Genomic DNA, 17,450 nt, shown 5'->3' with positions numbered 1-17,450 from the left:
CGGCATGCAGAGGTCAAGGCTGCATCTTCCAGCTAAAAATGGGAGCTGGGCTCAAGGCACAGTCATCTTCTCAGTAACTACAAGGGTGGATCTTCTGCAACATGGAAATGAGGAGGCCAGAATGATAAAGGAAGTTGCTGATCTCAAGGAGGTGGAGATAGGGAGGTCCTGCCCACACTCAGTCCTCTACATACAGACCAGGGGATGGGAATCATTTTTGCCCTGATTGTTTCTTGACTCCTGACCACCCCAGGGACCCTCCAGAGGACCTGTTCTCCCATCTGATGGCTCTGCTGGTCTCACTTCCTGGAGAGAACCAGGCCATGTTTTGGATCCTATTTCTGTTGCTGCCAACATTGTGCCTGCAAGCTGGTGAGTGGAGGGACCTTGCAAGCAGGGACTCTACCTTAACCAGAGGAGGGGCCAGTGAGGCTGGGAAGAGTGGGCTGTCACATGGATAAGTGTCTAGAGGAGCCACACTATCCTCTGTGCCCCACGAGAGAGCTCATCCTAAGAGTGGATCTTACCCAGCCTTTCCCTGTCTTTCTTGTCCTATATGGGACAGTGAGACATGGGGACAGTCTTACCCTATGTCACATAGCTGTCTGTGGATGACAACTCAGGAAGCTCTGGGTTGTCCTCTCCATGTCTGCAGAGACTTAAGATTTCCCCATCCTTCCCAGGGAACTCAGCAGGATCCAACAGAGGAAATACCTTTGGTGTCAACCAACCAGCACGCCTCTCTGGTGTCCAGGGTGAGTCCATCGAGATCCCCTTCTCCTTCTACTTCCCCTGGGAGTTGGCAAAGGATCCACAGATGAGGATTCTCTGGAGATGGAAGCACTTCCATGGGGAATTGATCTACAACTCCTCCTCGGGTTTCATCCATGAACATTTCAAGGACCGGCTCATCCTGAACTGGACACAGCCTCAGACATCCGGAGTCCTCAGAATCCTGGACTTGAAGGAGCAGGACCAGACAGTGTACTTCTGCCGAGTTCATCTGAAAACAAAAAGAAAATTCATGGAGATTATGCAGTCTATTCATGGGAGCAATATCACTGTCACTCATGGTGAGCCGCCCTGCCTGTAGCTTTGATTTTCTTGTACCCTAGATGTCACCTCAGACTTCAGTATTCTGACCTTGGTTTCATATTCTTTTTCTTAGTTCTGCCCAGAACTCTGTGAACAGGATCTTTCCACTGTGGTTGTGACAAGTCTTTGCTGTCTCCTCTGAGTTGTCTGTCATCCTCTGCTCAGATGGAACCCCACCACACTCTAGATCTCAGCATGAGGCCTTCCCTCTAGTTCACCCCCTTTCTGTCCCAAACTAACACTTCAGTCCAGGTCATTTTCCCTTTTCCTGAGATCTCGAGGTGGATTGACTTTTCCAGGATATAGCTGACTCACTTGGTCCTGTGTCAGGGCTCCAGTTAGTCCCTGTATGGAGCATCAACACATAGCTCCAACCTAAGCCCAGAACAAGCAGTTGGTGCCCACTGGATGTTCTTGGTGTCCTACAACCCAACTGTAAACTGCCATCTGTCACCACAGCCCCATATATCCTGTCCTAGCTCCCCAGGACACATCCCTCACCTTTCCCTACCCACTCCCTTGTCTCTTTGCCATTTCCCAGCCCCCCACACCCCTTCCTTGCCTTCCTGTCCTCACCTCTTCCACACAAGCCCCAAGGGTCTTAGAAACTAATGCCCCCATTTTCATGTTTTAGCTGCTGTGTCTTCTGATCCTTGCCTCTCCTCTGAAGCAGAAGTAACTGCAGACCCAGCCCTGGGAACACTGAGTGGAACTCTATGTTGCTGTTACCCCTGCGACCCTTTAAATGACCCTGTAGGAGCTGGGGATTCTGGGGACACTGTGTGCTTCGTTGTTGACCACAACCTTGTTCTATGTCTCATTTTTGAATATATTATGGTGTTTTGATTTTTATAAGACAGGGTCTCACCATGTAGCTCTGGTTGTTCTGGAAGTCACAGAAGAAATCTGCCTACCTCTGTCTCCCAAGTGCTGAGATCAAGGCCTGTGCTACCATATCCAGAAGTGGGTGTTGACTAAATTAAAGCCAACCTGTGAGAGGACGCCCACAACACAGCTCTTGTGCAGTCTCTACAGCTGCCATGTTGACCTGATGTAATGTCTAACCACAGCTGCCAGGGCTCAGGGGTGGAAGAGAAAGGAGAGGCTTCTTGGGTTTAGCGCAGTGATTCTCAATCTTCCTAATGCGGAGACCCTTTAATACAGTTCCTCATGTTGTGATGACTTTCCCACCATAAAATTATTTTAATTTCTACTTCATACTGATAATCATGCTACTGCTGTGAATCATACTGTAAATATCTGATTGCATGTTATCTTATATTCTACCACTGTGGGGGTAGCAAACCCCGGGTTGGGAACTGTTGGTCTAGTGTTTCCAAATAGATAAAAGTGGACATTGACCTTAGTGGGGATTGCTGAGCAGATGAATGTATGCTGCCCTGTACTGAGCTGGACACCTATGATCAAAATTCTATATTTTGTGTTATACATTTCGTGTATTTTTTGTGTGTGATCATATGGGTCTGTTCATTTAGGTGTCTGTGTGTGTATCTATAGGTGTATAAGCATTGACAATCCTTTTTATTGATATTTATTGAGCTCTACATTTTTCTCTGCTCCCCTCCCTGCCTATCCCTTCCCCTCTTCAACCCTCCCCCAAGGTCCCCATGCTTCCAATTTACTCAGGAGATCCTGTCTTTTTCTACTTCCCATGTAGATTAGATCTATGTAAGTCTCTCTTATTGTCCTCATTGTTGTCTAAGTTCTCTGGGATTGTGGTTTGTAGGTTGGCTTTCTTTACTTTATGTTTTAAAACCACCTATGAGTGAGTACATGTGATAATTGTCTTTCTGTGTCTGTGTTACCTCACTCAAAATAATATTTTCTAGCTCCATCCATTTTCCTGCAAAATTCAAGATGTCATCATTTTTTTCTGCTGTATAGTACTCCTATAAATGTACCACATTTTCCTTATCCATTCTTTGGTCAAGGGGCATTTAGGTTGTTTCCAGGTTTTGGCTATGACAAACAAAGCTGCTATGAACATAGTTGAGCACATGTCCTTGTGGCATGATTGAGCATCCTTTGGATATATACCCAAAAGTGGTATTACCAGGTCTTGAGGAAGGTTTGTTTTCTAATTTTCTGAGAAATCACCACACTGACATCTAAAGGGGTTGTACCACCTTGCATTCCCACCAGCAATGCAGAAGTGTTCCCTTTTCCCCACAACCTCTCCAGCATAAGTTGTCATCAGTGTTTTTGAACTTGGCCTTTCTTACAGGTGTAAGATGGAATCTAAGAGTTGTTTTGATTTGCATTTCTCTAATGGCTAAGGATGTTGAACATTTCCTTAAGTGTCTTTTAGCCATTTTAGATTCCTCTTTTGAGAGTTCTCTGTTTAGGTCTGTACTCCATTTTTGTTATTGGATTATGTGTTCTTTTGATATCCAATTTCTTGAGTTCTTTGTATATTTTGGAGACCACACCTCTGTGGGGTTAGTGAAGATTTTTCTCATTCTGTAGGCTGTCATTTTGTCTTGTTGACAGTCTCCTTTGCTTTACAGAAGCTTTTCAGTTTCAGGAGGTTCCATTTATTAATTGTTTCAGTGTCTGTGCTGCTGGGGTTCTATTTAGGAAGTGGTTCCCTTCACCAAGGCCAGCTGGCCCGGGTCTGAAAAAGCATGGGATAAAACCTGACTCGCTGAACGTAGCGGACAATGAGGACTACTGAGAACTCAAGAACAACGGCAATGGGTTTTTGATCCTACTGCATGTACTGGCTTTGTGGGAGCCTAGGCAGTTCGGATGCCCACCTTACTAGACCTGGATGGAGGTGGGTGGTCCTTGGACTTCCCACAGGGCAGGGAACCCTGATTGCTCTTTGGGCTGATGAGGGAGGAGGACTTGACCGGGGGAGGGGGAGGGAAATGGGAGGTGGTGGTGGGGAGAAGGCAGAAATCTTTAATAAGTAATTAATAAAAAAAGAAAGATTAAAAAAAATAAAGGTGCATTGAAAAGTTCCATGTCAGCACAATAAACCATGGTTTCACTGAAAAAAAAAAAAGGAAGTGGTTCCCTGTGCCAATGGGTTCAAGTGTACTTCCCATTTTCTCTTCTATAAGGTTCAGTGTGGCTGGCTTTATGTTGAGATTTTTGATCCATTTGGACTTGAGTATTGTGCATGGTGATAGATATGGTACTATTTTCATTGTTAAACATGTTGATATCCAGTTATGCCAGAACCACTTGTTAAATAAGCTTTCTTTTTTTTCCATTTGATATTTTTTGCTTCCTTATCAAAAAACAGGTGTTCGAAGATGTGTGGATTGATATCCGGGTCTTCTATTTGGTTACATTGGTACTCCTGTCTGTTCCTATGCCAATACCAGGCTGTTTTCAGTACTGTAACTCTGTAGTGGAGTTTGAAGTAAGGGATTGTGTTGCCTCCAGAAGTTCTTTTACTGTACAGGATTATTTTGGATATCCTGGGGTTTTTTTTTGTTGTTGTTTTTCCATATGATGTTGAGGTCATTGAAGAATTTTGCTGGGATTTTGATGGGCATTGCATTGAATCTATAGATTGCTTTTGGTAAGATTTCCATTTTTACCATGTTAATTCTACCTACCCAAGAGCATGGGAGATTTTTCCTTTTTCTGGAGTCTTCTTCAATTTCTTTATTCAAAAATTTAAAGTTCTTGTCATATAAGTCTTCCACTTGTTTGGTTAGAGTTACTCTGAGATATGCTATAGTATTCCGTGGCCATTATGAAGGGCGTTAATTCTCTGATTTCTTCCCCAGTCCTTTTATATTCTGTGTACAGGAGGGCTACTGATTTTTTTAGTTAATCTTGTATCCTGCTACATTGCTGAAAGTGTTTATGAGTTGTAGAAGTTCCTTGGTTGAATTTTTGGAGTTGCTTTCGTAAACTATCATATCATCAGCAAACAGTGAGAGTTTGACTTCCTTTTTCCCAATTTGTATCCCTTTGATCTGCTTTTTGTGTCTTATTGTTCTAGCTGGGACCTCAAGAACTATATCAAATAGATATGGAAAGAGTGGACAGCCTTGTCTTGTTCCTGATTTCAGTGGAATTGCTGACAGTTTTTCTCCATTTAGTTTGATGTTGGCTGTTGGCTTGCTGTATATTGCCTTAATTATGTTTAGGTATGTTCCTTATATCCCTGCTCTCTCCAAGACCTTTATCAAGAAGGGATGTTGTATTTTGTCAAAAACGTTTTCGGCATCTAATGAGATGATCATGTGGTTTTTATTTTTCAGCTTGTTTTATGGTGGATTACGTTGACAGATTTTCGTATGTTGAACCAACCCTGCATCTGTGGGATGAAGCCAACTTGATCATGGTGGATGATGGTTCTGATGTGTTCTTGGATTCTATTTGCCATTATTTTATTGAGTATTTTTGAATCAATTTTCATGAGTGAGATTGGTCTGTAATTCTATTTCTTAGTAATGTCTTTTTGTGGTTTAGGTATCGGGGTCACTGTAGCCTCATAAAAAGAGTTTGGCAATGTTCCTTCTGTTTCTATTGTGTGGAATAATTTGAGGAGTATTGGTATTAGTTCTCCTTTGAAAGTCTTGTAGAATTCTGAGCTGAAACCTTCAGATCCTGGACTTTTTTTTGGTTGGGAGATTTTTGATGAATGTTTCTATTTCGTCAGCAGTTAGAGGTCTGTTTACTTTTCTTATCTGGTCTTGATTTAATTTTGGTAAGTGATATTTATCCAGAGAGTTGTCCATTTCCTTTAAGTTTTCCAATTTTGTGGAGTACAGGTTTTCAAAATATGACCTGGTCATTCTCTGTATTTCCTTTGTGTCTGTTGTTATGTCCCCCTTTTCATTTCTGATTTTGTTAATCTGGATATTCTCTCTCTGCCTTTTGGTTAGTTTGGAGAAAGGTTTGTCTATTTTGTTGTTTTCTGGAAGAACCAGTTCTTCCTCTCATTGATTCTTTGTATTGTTTTCTTTGTTTCTATTTTGTTGATTTCAGCTCTCAATTTGATTATTTCCTGCCCTCTAGTTCTCTTAGGTGAGCTTGTTTCTTTCTGTTCTAAAGTTTTCAAATGTTCTGTGAATTCATAATGCGAGATTTTTCCAGCTTCTTTATGTAGGTTTTTAGTGCTATGAACTTTCCTCTCACCACTGCTTTCAGTGAGCCACATAAATTTGGGTATGTTGTGTGGTCATTTTCATTGAATTTTTGGATGTCTTTAATTTCTCCCTTTATTTCTTCCATGACCCATAATGAGTCAGGTGAACACTGGTAATTTCCCTGTGTTTGTGGGTTTTCTGGAATTAGTACTGTTGTTGACTTCTAATTTTATACCATGGTGATCTGGCATGGTACATTTGTATATTCCAATTTTTTTTTATTTGATGAGGTTTGTTTTGTTACCGAATATGTGGTCAATTTTTGAGAAAGTTCCATGAGGAGCTGAGAAAAAGGTATATTCTTTTCTGTTTGGATGGAATATTCTATAGATGTCTGTTAAGTCCATTTGAGTCATAACATCTGTTAGTTCTTTTATTTCTCTGTTCATTTTTTTTTCTTACTGACCTGTCCAATGGTGAGAGGGGAGTGTTGAAATCTCCCACTATTAGTGTGTGGTTTAGATTGAAGCTTTATAAGTATTTCCTTCACATATGTGGGTGCCCTTGTATTTGGGGCATAGATGTTCAGTACTGAAATTTTCTCTTGATGGATTTTTTTCTATGACTAATATGAAGTGACCTTCTTTTTCTCTTTTGACTGATTTTAGCTTGAAGTCTATTTTGTTAGATATTAGGATAGATACACACGCTTGTTTCTTAGGTCCATTTGATTGGTATATTTTTTTCCCAACCCTTTACACTGAGGCGATGTCTGTCTTTGAGGTTGAGATGTGTTTCTTCTATGCAGGAGAAGGATGGATTCTGTTTTCTTTTCCAATCTTTTAGCCTGTGCCTTTTTATAGGTGAGTTGAGTCTGTTTACATTAACGTATATCAATGACCAGTGATTGCTATCTCCTGTTAATTTAGTTTTCCTCGTTAGTGATGTTAATTTGTGCATTTTTTTCTTCTTTGGATTTTGCTGTTATGAGATCATCAATTGTCTTGTGTTTGTTTTTTTTTTTTTTTTTTTTTTTTTTTTTTTTTTTTTTTTTTTTTTTGGTGTAGCCGTCTTCCTTGGTTTGAAGATTTTTCTAGTATTTTGTGTATGGCTGGGTTTGTGACTAGGTATTGGTGAAATCTAGATTTGTCATGGAATAACTTGTTTTGTCCTTCTATGGCTATTGACAGTTTTGCTGAGTATAGTAGTCTGGGCTGGTATCCATAGTCTCTTAATGTCTGCATAATGCTTGACCATGACCTTCTGGCTTTCATAATCTCCAGTGAGAAATCAGGTGTAATTCTGATAGGTCTACCTTTATATGTTACTTGGCCTTTTTTTTTTTACAGTTCTTAGTATTATTTCTTTACTCTGTATATTTAGTGTTATGATTATTATGTGGTGAGAGGACTTTATTTTTGGATCTAGTCTATTTGGTTTTATGTAAGCTTCTTGTATCTTCATAGGCATATTTTTCTTTAGGTAGGGAAAGTTTACTTCTATGAACTTGTTAAATAAATTTTCTGTGCCTTTGAGTTGAACTTCTTCTCCTTCTTCTATACCTATTATTCTAAGTTTTGGCCTTTTAATGGTGTCCTGTATTTTCTGGATATTTTGGGTTAAGCTTTTGTTAGATTTAATGTTTTATTTAACTGATGAGTCTATTTCCGCTACTGTATCTTCAGCACTTGAGATTCTCTCTTCCATCTCTTGTATTCTGCTGTTCATGCTTGCATTTGTGGTTCTAATCTTTTTCTCATGGTTTCTGTATCTATGATTCCTTCGGCTTGTGTTTTTTTATTATTTCTATTTCAGTTTTCAAGTCCTGAATAGTTTCTTTTATATGTTTGATGTCTTTTTCTTGGTTTTCTTTAAGTGATTTGCTGATATCTTCCTATATTTTGTTTGTCTTTTCCTCAATTGCTTTAAGGGAATTTCTCATTTCATCTTTAAGGGAGGGGGAGAGGAGTTTGGGGGGAGGGGGAGAAGGGTGGAAGGAGGGGGAGGGAAATGGGGGAGGAGGTGGATACTTTTTTTTTCCTTTTCTCAATAAAAAAAAATTAAAAAAAAGAAAGCATGAAACAAAAAGAATTTCAAACATTCTCTTGAAGTTATTTTTTAGGTTATTTCCTTTGGTTCATCCGATTTTGGTTGTTCAGGTCTTACTGTTGTAGGGTCTTTAGGTTTTACTGGTGTTGTGTTGCTCTTTGTGGTGCAGCATGTGATCTTACCTTTTCTATTTATCTTTTCCTCTAATAGGTGTGGTTGGGGCTGTCTAAGATTCTGTTGAATAATCTTCTAGGGGCCAATGAATCCAAAGCTCAGATGGTCGTTCCTTGTGGTACAGTGTATCAGTTCTAGTTACCCCGTCGGTTACTCCGTGTTCCTGGACATAGCTCAGCACTCCTGTGTTTTGCTCTGCTCCCTTGCAGTTTGCTCTCTCAGGCCTACTTTGGCCTAGGTTGCGGCTTTGCCTGTTTCTGTAAATCCTGGTCTGGATCCCCTCCTGCAAAAGTCCATGGCTTGGAGTTTAACCTGCTCTGGTGAAGATCACTGACTCTGGATCTGGTCGCTGGCTCAATCCTGATGTGCCAGTGTCCCGGGACTGAAATGGCTCCTGGGACTGGATTTACTTCTGGCTTCTTCTCCAGTTAGAGATATTCGCTCTCTGTCCTAGGCAGCTGGTTCTGTCCCACTCTAGTTCTGATGGAAATCACTAACTCTGATTTGGGTCACTGGCTCAATACTGATCTACCAGTGTCCTGAAACTGGGTTGGCTTCTGGGACTGCATTTGCTCCTGGCTTCTGCTCCCCAAGCATTGATAATTCTTCATTTGCATTCAGAGGCTAGAGGAAATATTCAGGAGCCGTTCCCTTATTTTCTAAGACAGGGTCTCTCACTAGCTTCAAGTTTGCCAAATAGACTAGGCTGGCTAACCAGTGAGCCCCAGGGACATGCCTGTTTCTGCCACATTTTACTGGTAAACAACTCACTCAACTCTGTTTGGTGTGGAACTAAATATATATAGACAGGCTGACTTTAACTCAAAGAGATCTGGCTGCCTCTGACTTTACAACAAGATTAAAGGCCATGCACAGTTCACCAAGCTCTTCAAATGGATTCTAGGGATCAAACTTGGTGTCTAAGTTCCTGAGAGCAAACACAATACAGACTGAGACATCTGTTTGTTCCATGCATTTATGACCAAAACAACTGTATTTCTATGACTTCATTATCTGGAACTAAATGTAACCCTGATAACACACAGCGTAAGGACAGGTGGAAGGTGTGCACTGAGCTTGCTCTCCTGGAGTCTCAGCCTTCAGCATGTGTTCCCCTCTGTGAACTTCTAACAGCTGCTCCCCATCCCACCTCCCACAGAGGAGACAGATGTGACACTCATCCTCATCCAGGGAGGATCTGCTCACTCCTCATCTCTCCCCAGCAGTCAGCACCACCATGCAGAGCCCCTCCATCATCACCTCTGCAGTCACCACAGCTGGACTGGAGGACACAGAGGGACAGAGGAATCCTTCACTTGTGAACATAGGAGCCACAGTCGGGGGGGTGGTGGCCACGGCTGTGCTCATAACCCCCGTCTATGTGATGCTGATCTTCCTATGGTGGAAGAAAAGGTGAGTGGTCCAGGACAGGCTCTCACCTGAGCTTACCTCTGAGTTTTCTCAGTTGTGGGACATGGAGATAGGTAAATGTATTAGTCAGGATTCTCTGGGGTCACAGAATTTATGGAATGGATATATGTATAAATATATAGTGAAATATATTTTTGAATATAATGAATATATGGGAATTTATTGGAATGACTTATGGCTGCCATACAACAATGACTAACTGTGAATGGAAAACCCAAGGACCCAGTAGCTTTTCAGTCCCATGAGGCTGGCGTCTCAGCTGCTCTGCTGCGATCTTGACTATGGAAATAAATGTGATGATGGAGGTGAGGGCAAGTAGGTGAAGAATTCCTGCTTCCCTTGTCCTTGCACCAGCTTAAAACAGAAGGAGTGGCCCAGATAAAAAGTGCCTTCCAGCCTTGTGGTCTGCATCAAAGGCATGCTGTCTTCCTCCCTTGAGATCCAGATCACAAGTGTGACCCTTCATTACTGGATTATAGTTCATTACTGATTCAGTCCAAGTCAGCCAAGAACAGCCAGCACAGGAAACATATGCAGGGCAGAGAACAGAAGGACAGAAAAGAGGCTGAACCCACTCAGGACTAAATCTGTGCCTACGTCCTTAGAGCCCCAGCTGGAAATTAGAGGATCAAGTGCAGATGAACACAGCCTGCTCCTAAGGAATTCAAGGGACTCGCAGGAGCCCCGGGGGCTAACTGCTCGTTTGGAAAGAGCTGTGGCTGCTAAACAAGGTCTGAGGTAGAGCAGCCTGCAGGGACAGCATCTCACAGGAGGTGAGACCGTGAAGACAGAGAACTGCTTGAGTTGGGGATATGGTATCAACACAGAAATTAAACAACGGTGTGCAATAGACCACAGCTGAAAAGAACATGTCTGGGAGAACCTACACTAAGAGAGGTGAAAGATTTGTACCCTAAAAACTAAACACTGCTGAGAAAAATAGCAGAGCAGCCATGAGACAAATCAGTTGGTGAAGTGTTTGCCCATAAACACAAAACCATGGGTACCATCCCTAGGGTTCACAGATAAAGTTGACTACGTTGGCAGATACTGGACAGAAAGGTGCAGTAGGATCCATGAGGCTCACTATGCTGCAAGGCTTGCCCAATCAGTGAACCCCAATCAAGGGCAGACCTGTCCCCAAAACTATAGTGGACAGCTCCTGCAGGATGATACCCAAAGATATACCTCTACCACCCACATGTGTGTGAACACATGCAAATGTGCACATACATATATGTACTACACAGAAATAAAATTATAAAAAGTAGAAGATTACTGAAATATGTAAGGACATTTGAATAATGGAAAATTTTATACAATAACTCTTTACAATGAAAAAAAGTAAATGTAGTTTCTATTCAAATACCAATGGCTTTTCTGGAAAGACAAATGATTTTTCTTCTAAAATCAAAAGGATTCTAAGAAACAAACATGGGAACACGGTAAGGAACACTTTAATCCCAGCATTGAGAAGTACATGGGGGCTGAATTAAGAGTTCAAGCTGTTATGAAGTTACATAGAAAGTTGAAGGTCAACTTGGCTTCCACAAGATCTTGAACACACATTAAACAAAAGTAAAGTGTGGACTGGATTCAGAGCAGACTTAAATCCATGATAAGAAGACTACAGGATGGCAGCAGAGATGAGCAGATAGTGGAGTGTAATGGAAAGCACAGAAATACAGACATGAATATGCGGGCCCTGGTTTTCAGAAGGGCTCAGCCCTGCAGTGGATAAGAAGAGCAGCTGAGAGGTGGAGAGCAGCAGTCTGGGAGGCAGCAGATCTGACTGGGATTTGAACCCTGAGACTGAATCTGCAGGGTGCAGGAGCCTGCACTCAAAGGGAAAGCCAGGGATCCAGGTTCCAGGGAGACAAAAGGGAGGCCTGGTGAGTGCAGAGCAGGGAGAGCAGGGAGGGGACATGAGTTCAAGACAGGGGAAGGAAGCAAAGGGAGAAAGACATGGACAAGGGGCAGTGGACAGGAGAGCTGTCCTCTGATTGGCTGTGCTGTGCAGAAGGACAGCTGACAACTGGTCTCAGGTCCTGGGGACTCTCAGACCTGTCCCTGATTGGCTGCTACAGAGCTGTTTGCTGTTCTGTGCCCCTAATGTTGAACACAGAGAACAGCTGAGAGGCAGACAGAGGATCAGCATGGCCGCCACACTGACACTGGTTCTTCTCCTACAGGCCAGCAGACTAAAGCTGAAACCCCAGCCAGGTGAGCAGCTGTCATCCCAAGGAGCAGGTGAGGGGCTATTTGAGGAAGTTTGTTATGAGAGACATGCAAAGGAGCTAGAGAGATGGTTGAGTTAGAAACCCTTGCACACTGGTAGGAGGACCTGTGTCTCACTGGGAGAACCCACACTATAAACCAGGAGAGTGACTGAAATATGTAATCCCTCTTTGGACAAGAAAGAGACAGAAGCGTGGAGCTGTCTGTCTAGCCAGTCTAGTGTAATTGCTGAGTTACAGGCCAATGACAGACCATGTCATAAAAAAATAATGTGGATTCTTCAAGGGGATAAATTATGGTCATGGCATTTTCTAATATTACTTTAAATGAAGGGTTTGAAAATTACATATTAATGGACAAAAGAAAAGTGGGGATCAGAGAGATAGTTCAGTAGGAGAAGCTGTCTGCAGCCAAGACCAATGACCTGCGTTCATTTGGGGACCTAAATGGGGCAAGTAGAAAACTGACTACAGAAAACCGTCCTCTCCTTCTTAGGCACAACAGTGTCTGTTAGTCCCCAACTAATGGAACTCCAGGGGCCAGCATCGCTCACCAGGGTGGTGAATTTCCATCAAATTAAAGCTTGGTGGCCACACATCCTGCATCTCAACCCCTTCCTTCACCAAAGCCTGGAAATCGGAGAGCAGGGCTGTACCCTGTGCTGTGAAACATCCGTCCATGGACAGGTACAGGAAGAGAACCCCACTTCTGCAATGTGTACTTGAATTCCCTTCCTCGGAACCCAGTCAGTTTGTCTGTCTCTGGTCCTGAGATCCCAACTCTGCTGTTACCTATCTGTCCATGAAGTTAATAACATTTTTAATAAATATCTTCCTCCCAGCAATGCCTATCCTGTTTCTCATAACACCCATGTGAGACCTTAGAGAATAGCAGATTGTGTCCAGGAGCAGCGACACTGAGAGAGGCAGGGACCATGGTCCACAATGAGAACCACTGCATGAGAACCCCGTTTCTCTCTCCATTCTCCCTGGACACTGACATCTCAGCCACAGGCCCTGGCCACTCCATGCTCCTCCTCAGGTGACAGACCATGGCTTGCTTGGGTCCCATATTCAGTATCCTTTCCTCACAGATCCAACTACAAACACTCGTTTTCCTTATTTCCTGCCTTGTGGATGTTCTGACCTCTGGGGTCTCCCCTAAGACAAGACTTCCTTCCAAGTCCAGCCTGTCTTAACATTTGATAGTCAGTGGGTCAGCTTCTACCAAAGAGCATGCTGGGACATAAGGACAGCATCCACACTGACCAATAAGAATGAAATCCAGGCCGTTTTCACAGCCAGAAGTGGTGCATAGGCATTTGGCAGTGCGGCTGTAGTTGGCCCCCATATGCCCATAGGGAGTGGCACTGTTAGGAGGCATAGCTTTGTTGGAGTAGGTGTGGCCTTGTTGGAGGAAGTGTGTCATTCTGGAGGTGGGTTGTATGTCTCCAATGCTTAGGCTACACTTACCGTAGATACTGTTCACTTCATGATACCTGTGGATTCAGAAGCATAACTCTCAGCTCCTTTTCCAGCACCATGTCTGCCTGCATGCTGCTATGTCCCACCATGAAGATAATGGACTAAACCTCTGAAACTGGAAGCCACCCCAAATTATTTCCTTCATAGGAGTTGCTATGCTCATGGTGTCTCTTGACAGCAATAGAAACCCTAAGACAGACGTGCTGATTCAGATCCACCAATCACAGTCCTGCATAGATGAACCTCTTTTTCCATCAGTGACAAATCTCAAATGTGTATCAATCAGGGGCCTTTGCTGAGTCACTGGAAATTGTCCCATCCCCATGGGAGGAGCTGAAGCTAGGAGGGGTGATGGAGAAGTCACCAAGGCTTCTCACGACTACAGTAGATTCTCCTGGGTCAGCTGTGAGATGTCTGCTGTAGTGTAACTGGATCCAAGACTCTGAGACTGAACTCAGCAGCAGTGAACTTGTGAACTTGAAGACACGAGAATCTAAAGAAACAGTTTTTCGTTAGTTTCACTGAAATAAATTTTGTGACTATTAATAGTTGGCTTAAGCAATATAGAAATTTGAGGAGGAAATTGAGAGTTTCTCAGTTTCTGTGACCTCAAACTCAATGACGTGTGAGTTCCTTCCTCTGCCTTGGCTATCTGCAGAACCTGGAAGACTTCACAGAGGAGCAGATGGCTGATCTGGTCACCATGCCACTCACTAGACTTGTAGGACACTGTATAGAGTCTCTTCTTGGGGCTCCCCTCTACAGGGATGCAGGGAGGTGCTCACACTGAGGATGGAGAACACATCACAGATGTTGATGTCATCAAGGGGAGAAATGAGGATGCAGATGGGGGCGGGGCAACTTTGCTAATGTGAAGTCCTAGCTGCAGACTGAGTATCCTGTCTACACCACAGGTCATCATCTTCCACCCTCTCTCTAGCATCCCCTTGACTCTCTCGGGACCCAATCTGGGCAGCTACTCTGGGTTTCTTCTGGGTGCTCTTAGATGCCACTGGGGATAAAAATTCAAGGAGTGGGAGAGTGGATGGTGTGACAGATGGATGGACAGATGGACAGTTTTCATCTATGAGTTGTCTGCTGGGGCAGGGCCCATCTGCCCTTCACTGTGTTATTTGAGGGAAGTTTCTGGAATTGGATGGTTCCGGCAGAAACAGGAATGGTTGAGTCTATTCTCTGCCATCACTGTCATGGGAATACACAGCTGGGTATAAAATCGGGGTCTGAATGCTGGGGACACGATCAGGAACTGGAGTCTGAAGAGTCGCAGGGGCTGACCTCTGGAGGCCATGTTTACTCAGGATGAGGACTGGGTAAACATGTGGGGCACATCAGCTATGGATGTCTCCCTGCATGACGTGTCTGTGACTGTATTCAGCTGCACATGTGTGCACGTGTGAGCTTCCCTATGTGGAGGCCAGCGGACAAACTCGGGCATTACTACTCAGGACATATTCCACCTTGAATTTCTTTGTTTGTTTGCTTGGTTGGTTTTTATGAGACAAAATCTATATAGCCATTGCTGGCGTGGAAAGTGATAAATAGACCAGGACAGCCTCAAACTCACTGAGATCCACTCGTGTTTGTCTCTGGCTCTGCCTCCACAAAGCTGGAATTAAAGGCATGCACCATCATGCCTAGCCCACTTTATGTTTTAGCTTTTAAAATTACACTTATTTATTCTGTGGGTGCAGGGCACACTTGTGCTACAGCCTGAGCAGCAGCCAGGTTCTAACACTGCAGTCTGACACTCCTCCCCATGGTCACATGTATGTAACAGCCCCATGTGTGCACTGGACAGCCCCCAGCTGCTCTTCCACAGAACGAGCCACTTCCCTGTGAAAGACTCGTGGCTTCAGGGCCCAGTCACTGCTATTGGTGGAAATGCAGTTTTCGCTGGAGGAGACTGATTACAGCTTGCTGGACAGAAATCGTCCCACAGCAGGGTCCCTATGGGATACAACTGAGTCCAGGATTTGAAATTAGAACAGAGCTCATGATTTGGAATTGTGTGGCCAGCAGGTGGCAGCAGTGAGGCTGAGCACATGGGACAGCTGGGATCCTGAGAGACCAACAAGAGCCTGTTGATAATTTGAAATAACAAAACAGGATGTTGTAAGAAATATGTCTGCCCACAGCACTTACCAATCCTCAGCCTCTATTGCTTTGTGGTGCTCTGTTAAGACTCCTGTTTGCAGAAACAGATGTTTTAGAACAACATTTAGTAGGCAATAATAGTTCGCAGGTTAAATAGTAAGTGAAAAATATATACAGGATTAAAAATAAGACGTTCAGTTTGTACATATGCAGGCATGTATAAATACTATCTCTTTTAACAATAAAACAATGCTGGAGGCCAACAGCTGGCACAGGGCAAGCTCATTAGGCCCAGTCCTTCCTTTAGAAACTTAGCAAGGGGTGAGGAAGGCAGAGAAAGCAGACATGACAGAGGCGGCTGCATAGCCACCTGCAGGGGAACATGGAGAAGGCAATCAATGCCAGGAAATCTAAGGATTCAGAGAGTATAATGCCATTTCTTTTGGTACAATCACATCTTCCTGCCCTTCAGGGAACTGGTGGCACCTTGAAATGGGGAAGGGTGAGATGACCTCCACAAAACCAGCCCTGTGACCACCACAGCCACTGCCCCCACATCTCACAACTCAACTCTCTTCACAGACCAGCTGTGTCCACACCCAGAGATGTCCCTGGTGATATGTCGTGACTGACACATTGTTGCTCTGAACCCTTTTGCCCACTCCATTCAAAGAAGGTTCTAGAACAGCCACAGATAGAACGAATCCTGAAGTATTCTGTGGGAACAGCCTCCCTGGAGCCCAGCAGCGGATCCGTGGCCTTGAGGGGAGCTCAGAGGCTGCACCGAGCAGGCAGCAGGAAGTCAGTGTGGAGAGTGAGAGTAGGAGAAGTCAGTGGGACTGAAGTCCAGTCACCTGCCGTGTGCCAGTCATGTGACATGTGCCAGGCTTCTCTGATATTTGGTTTCCTCTTCTGAGTGTGTGTTAAGGGTGGTGGGAGGCAAAAAAGTTCCTTCAGAAACTGAAGTAGCTCTGGAGTCACTGTCATGGTGAAGAAGACGAATCTATAACTCACCAGGAAGCACAGGGAAGTTACAGACTCTGCAACAGCGAGCAGCCAGGGCGAGAGTGTCCACTGGGCCTTAGTTTTCCAGGGCCGCTGTGAGGAGTCCCTGACAGGCAGCAAGAGTGCAAAGAGCAGACGATGATGGGGCCACCAAGCTAGAACTGGGGACTGAATGTGTTTCCTCATCACCTCCTTCCTTGCTGTGTCTGGTGAGCAGAAGATGATCAGACCCTTAACTGTGATTATTATACAGAGGGAGAGAAAGAGAGAGAGAGAGAGAGAGAGAGAGAGAGAGAGAGAGAGAAACACAGAAAGCCAGCTTGAGGAGAGACATAGTGAGAAACAGACTGAGGGGAGGGCAGGAGTGGAGGAAATTATGAAGCTGAGGAAACAGTGATTGCAGGCTGCATAGGGAATGGGAAAGACTGGATGAGACAGGAGGTCAGGGTGGAAGAGAGGAGAGCCCGGCATGCAGAGGTCAAGGCTGCATCTTTCAGCAAAAAATGGGGGTTGAGCTCATGGGTGCAGTCATCTTCTCAGTGACCACAAGGGTGGATCTTCTGCAATGTGGGAAAAAAGAAGCCAGAATGATAAAGGAAGTTGGTGGCCAGAAGGAGGTGGAGAAGGGGAGGTCCTTCCCCCACTCAGTCCTCCACATGAGAAGGGCCAGGGAATGTCGGTCACTTTACCCTGATTTTCTACTGACTCCTGAGCACCCAGAGTTCTTCCACAGGCCCTCCTCCACTGTCTGAAGGCTCCTCTGTTCTCACTTCCTAGAGAAATT

The 17,450-nt window shown here is 44.1% G+C and overlaps 1 protein-coding gene across 1 annotated transcript; it reads left to right on the top strand.

Annotated features, from left to right (window-relative positions):
- Positions 1-284: 284 nt before the first annotated feature.
- LOC121446593 (paired immunoglobulin-like type 2 receptor beta-2) lies at positions 285-12,043 on the top strand. Its single transcript, XM_041649310.1, has 4 exons — positions 285-372; positions 684-1,073; positions 9,617-9,806; positions 12,017-12,043. Exons 1-4 carry the CDS (start codon positions 285-287, stop codon positions 12,027-12,029), a joined length of 681 nt encoding a protein of 226 aa, XP_041505244.1. The 3' UTR covers positions 12,030-12,043.
- Positions 12,044-17,450: the final 5,407 nt, after the last annotated feature.

Source organism: Microtus oregoni, unplaced genomic scaffold (assembly GCF_018167655.1).
Source record: "Microtus oregoni isolate MIOR12 unplaced genomic scaffold, Mior012 000003F_ref0000135, whole genome shotgun sequence".
Taxonomy (NCBI): domain Eukaryota; kingdom Metazoa; phylum Chordata; class Mammalia; order Rodentia; family Cricetidae; genus Microtus; species Microtus oregoni.
Note: the sequence above shows the minus strand (reverse complement) of the source record. Positions and strands in the feature narration are given on the sequence as shown.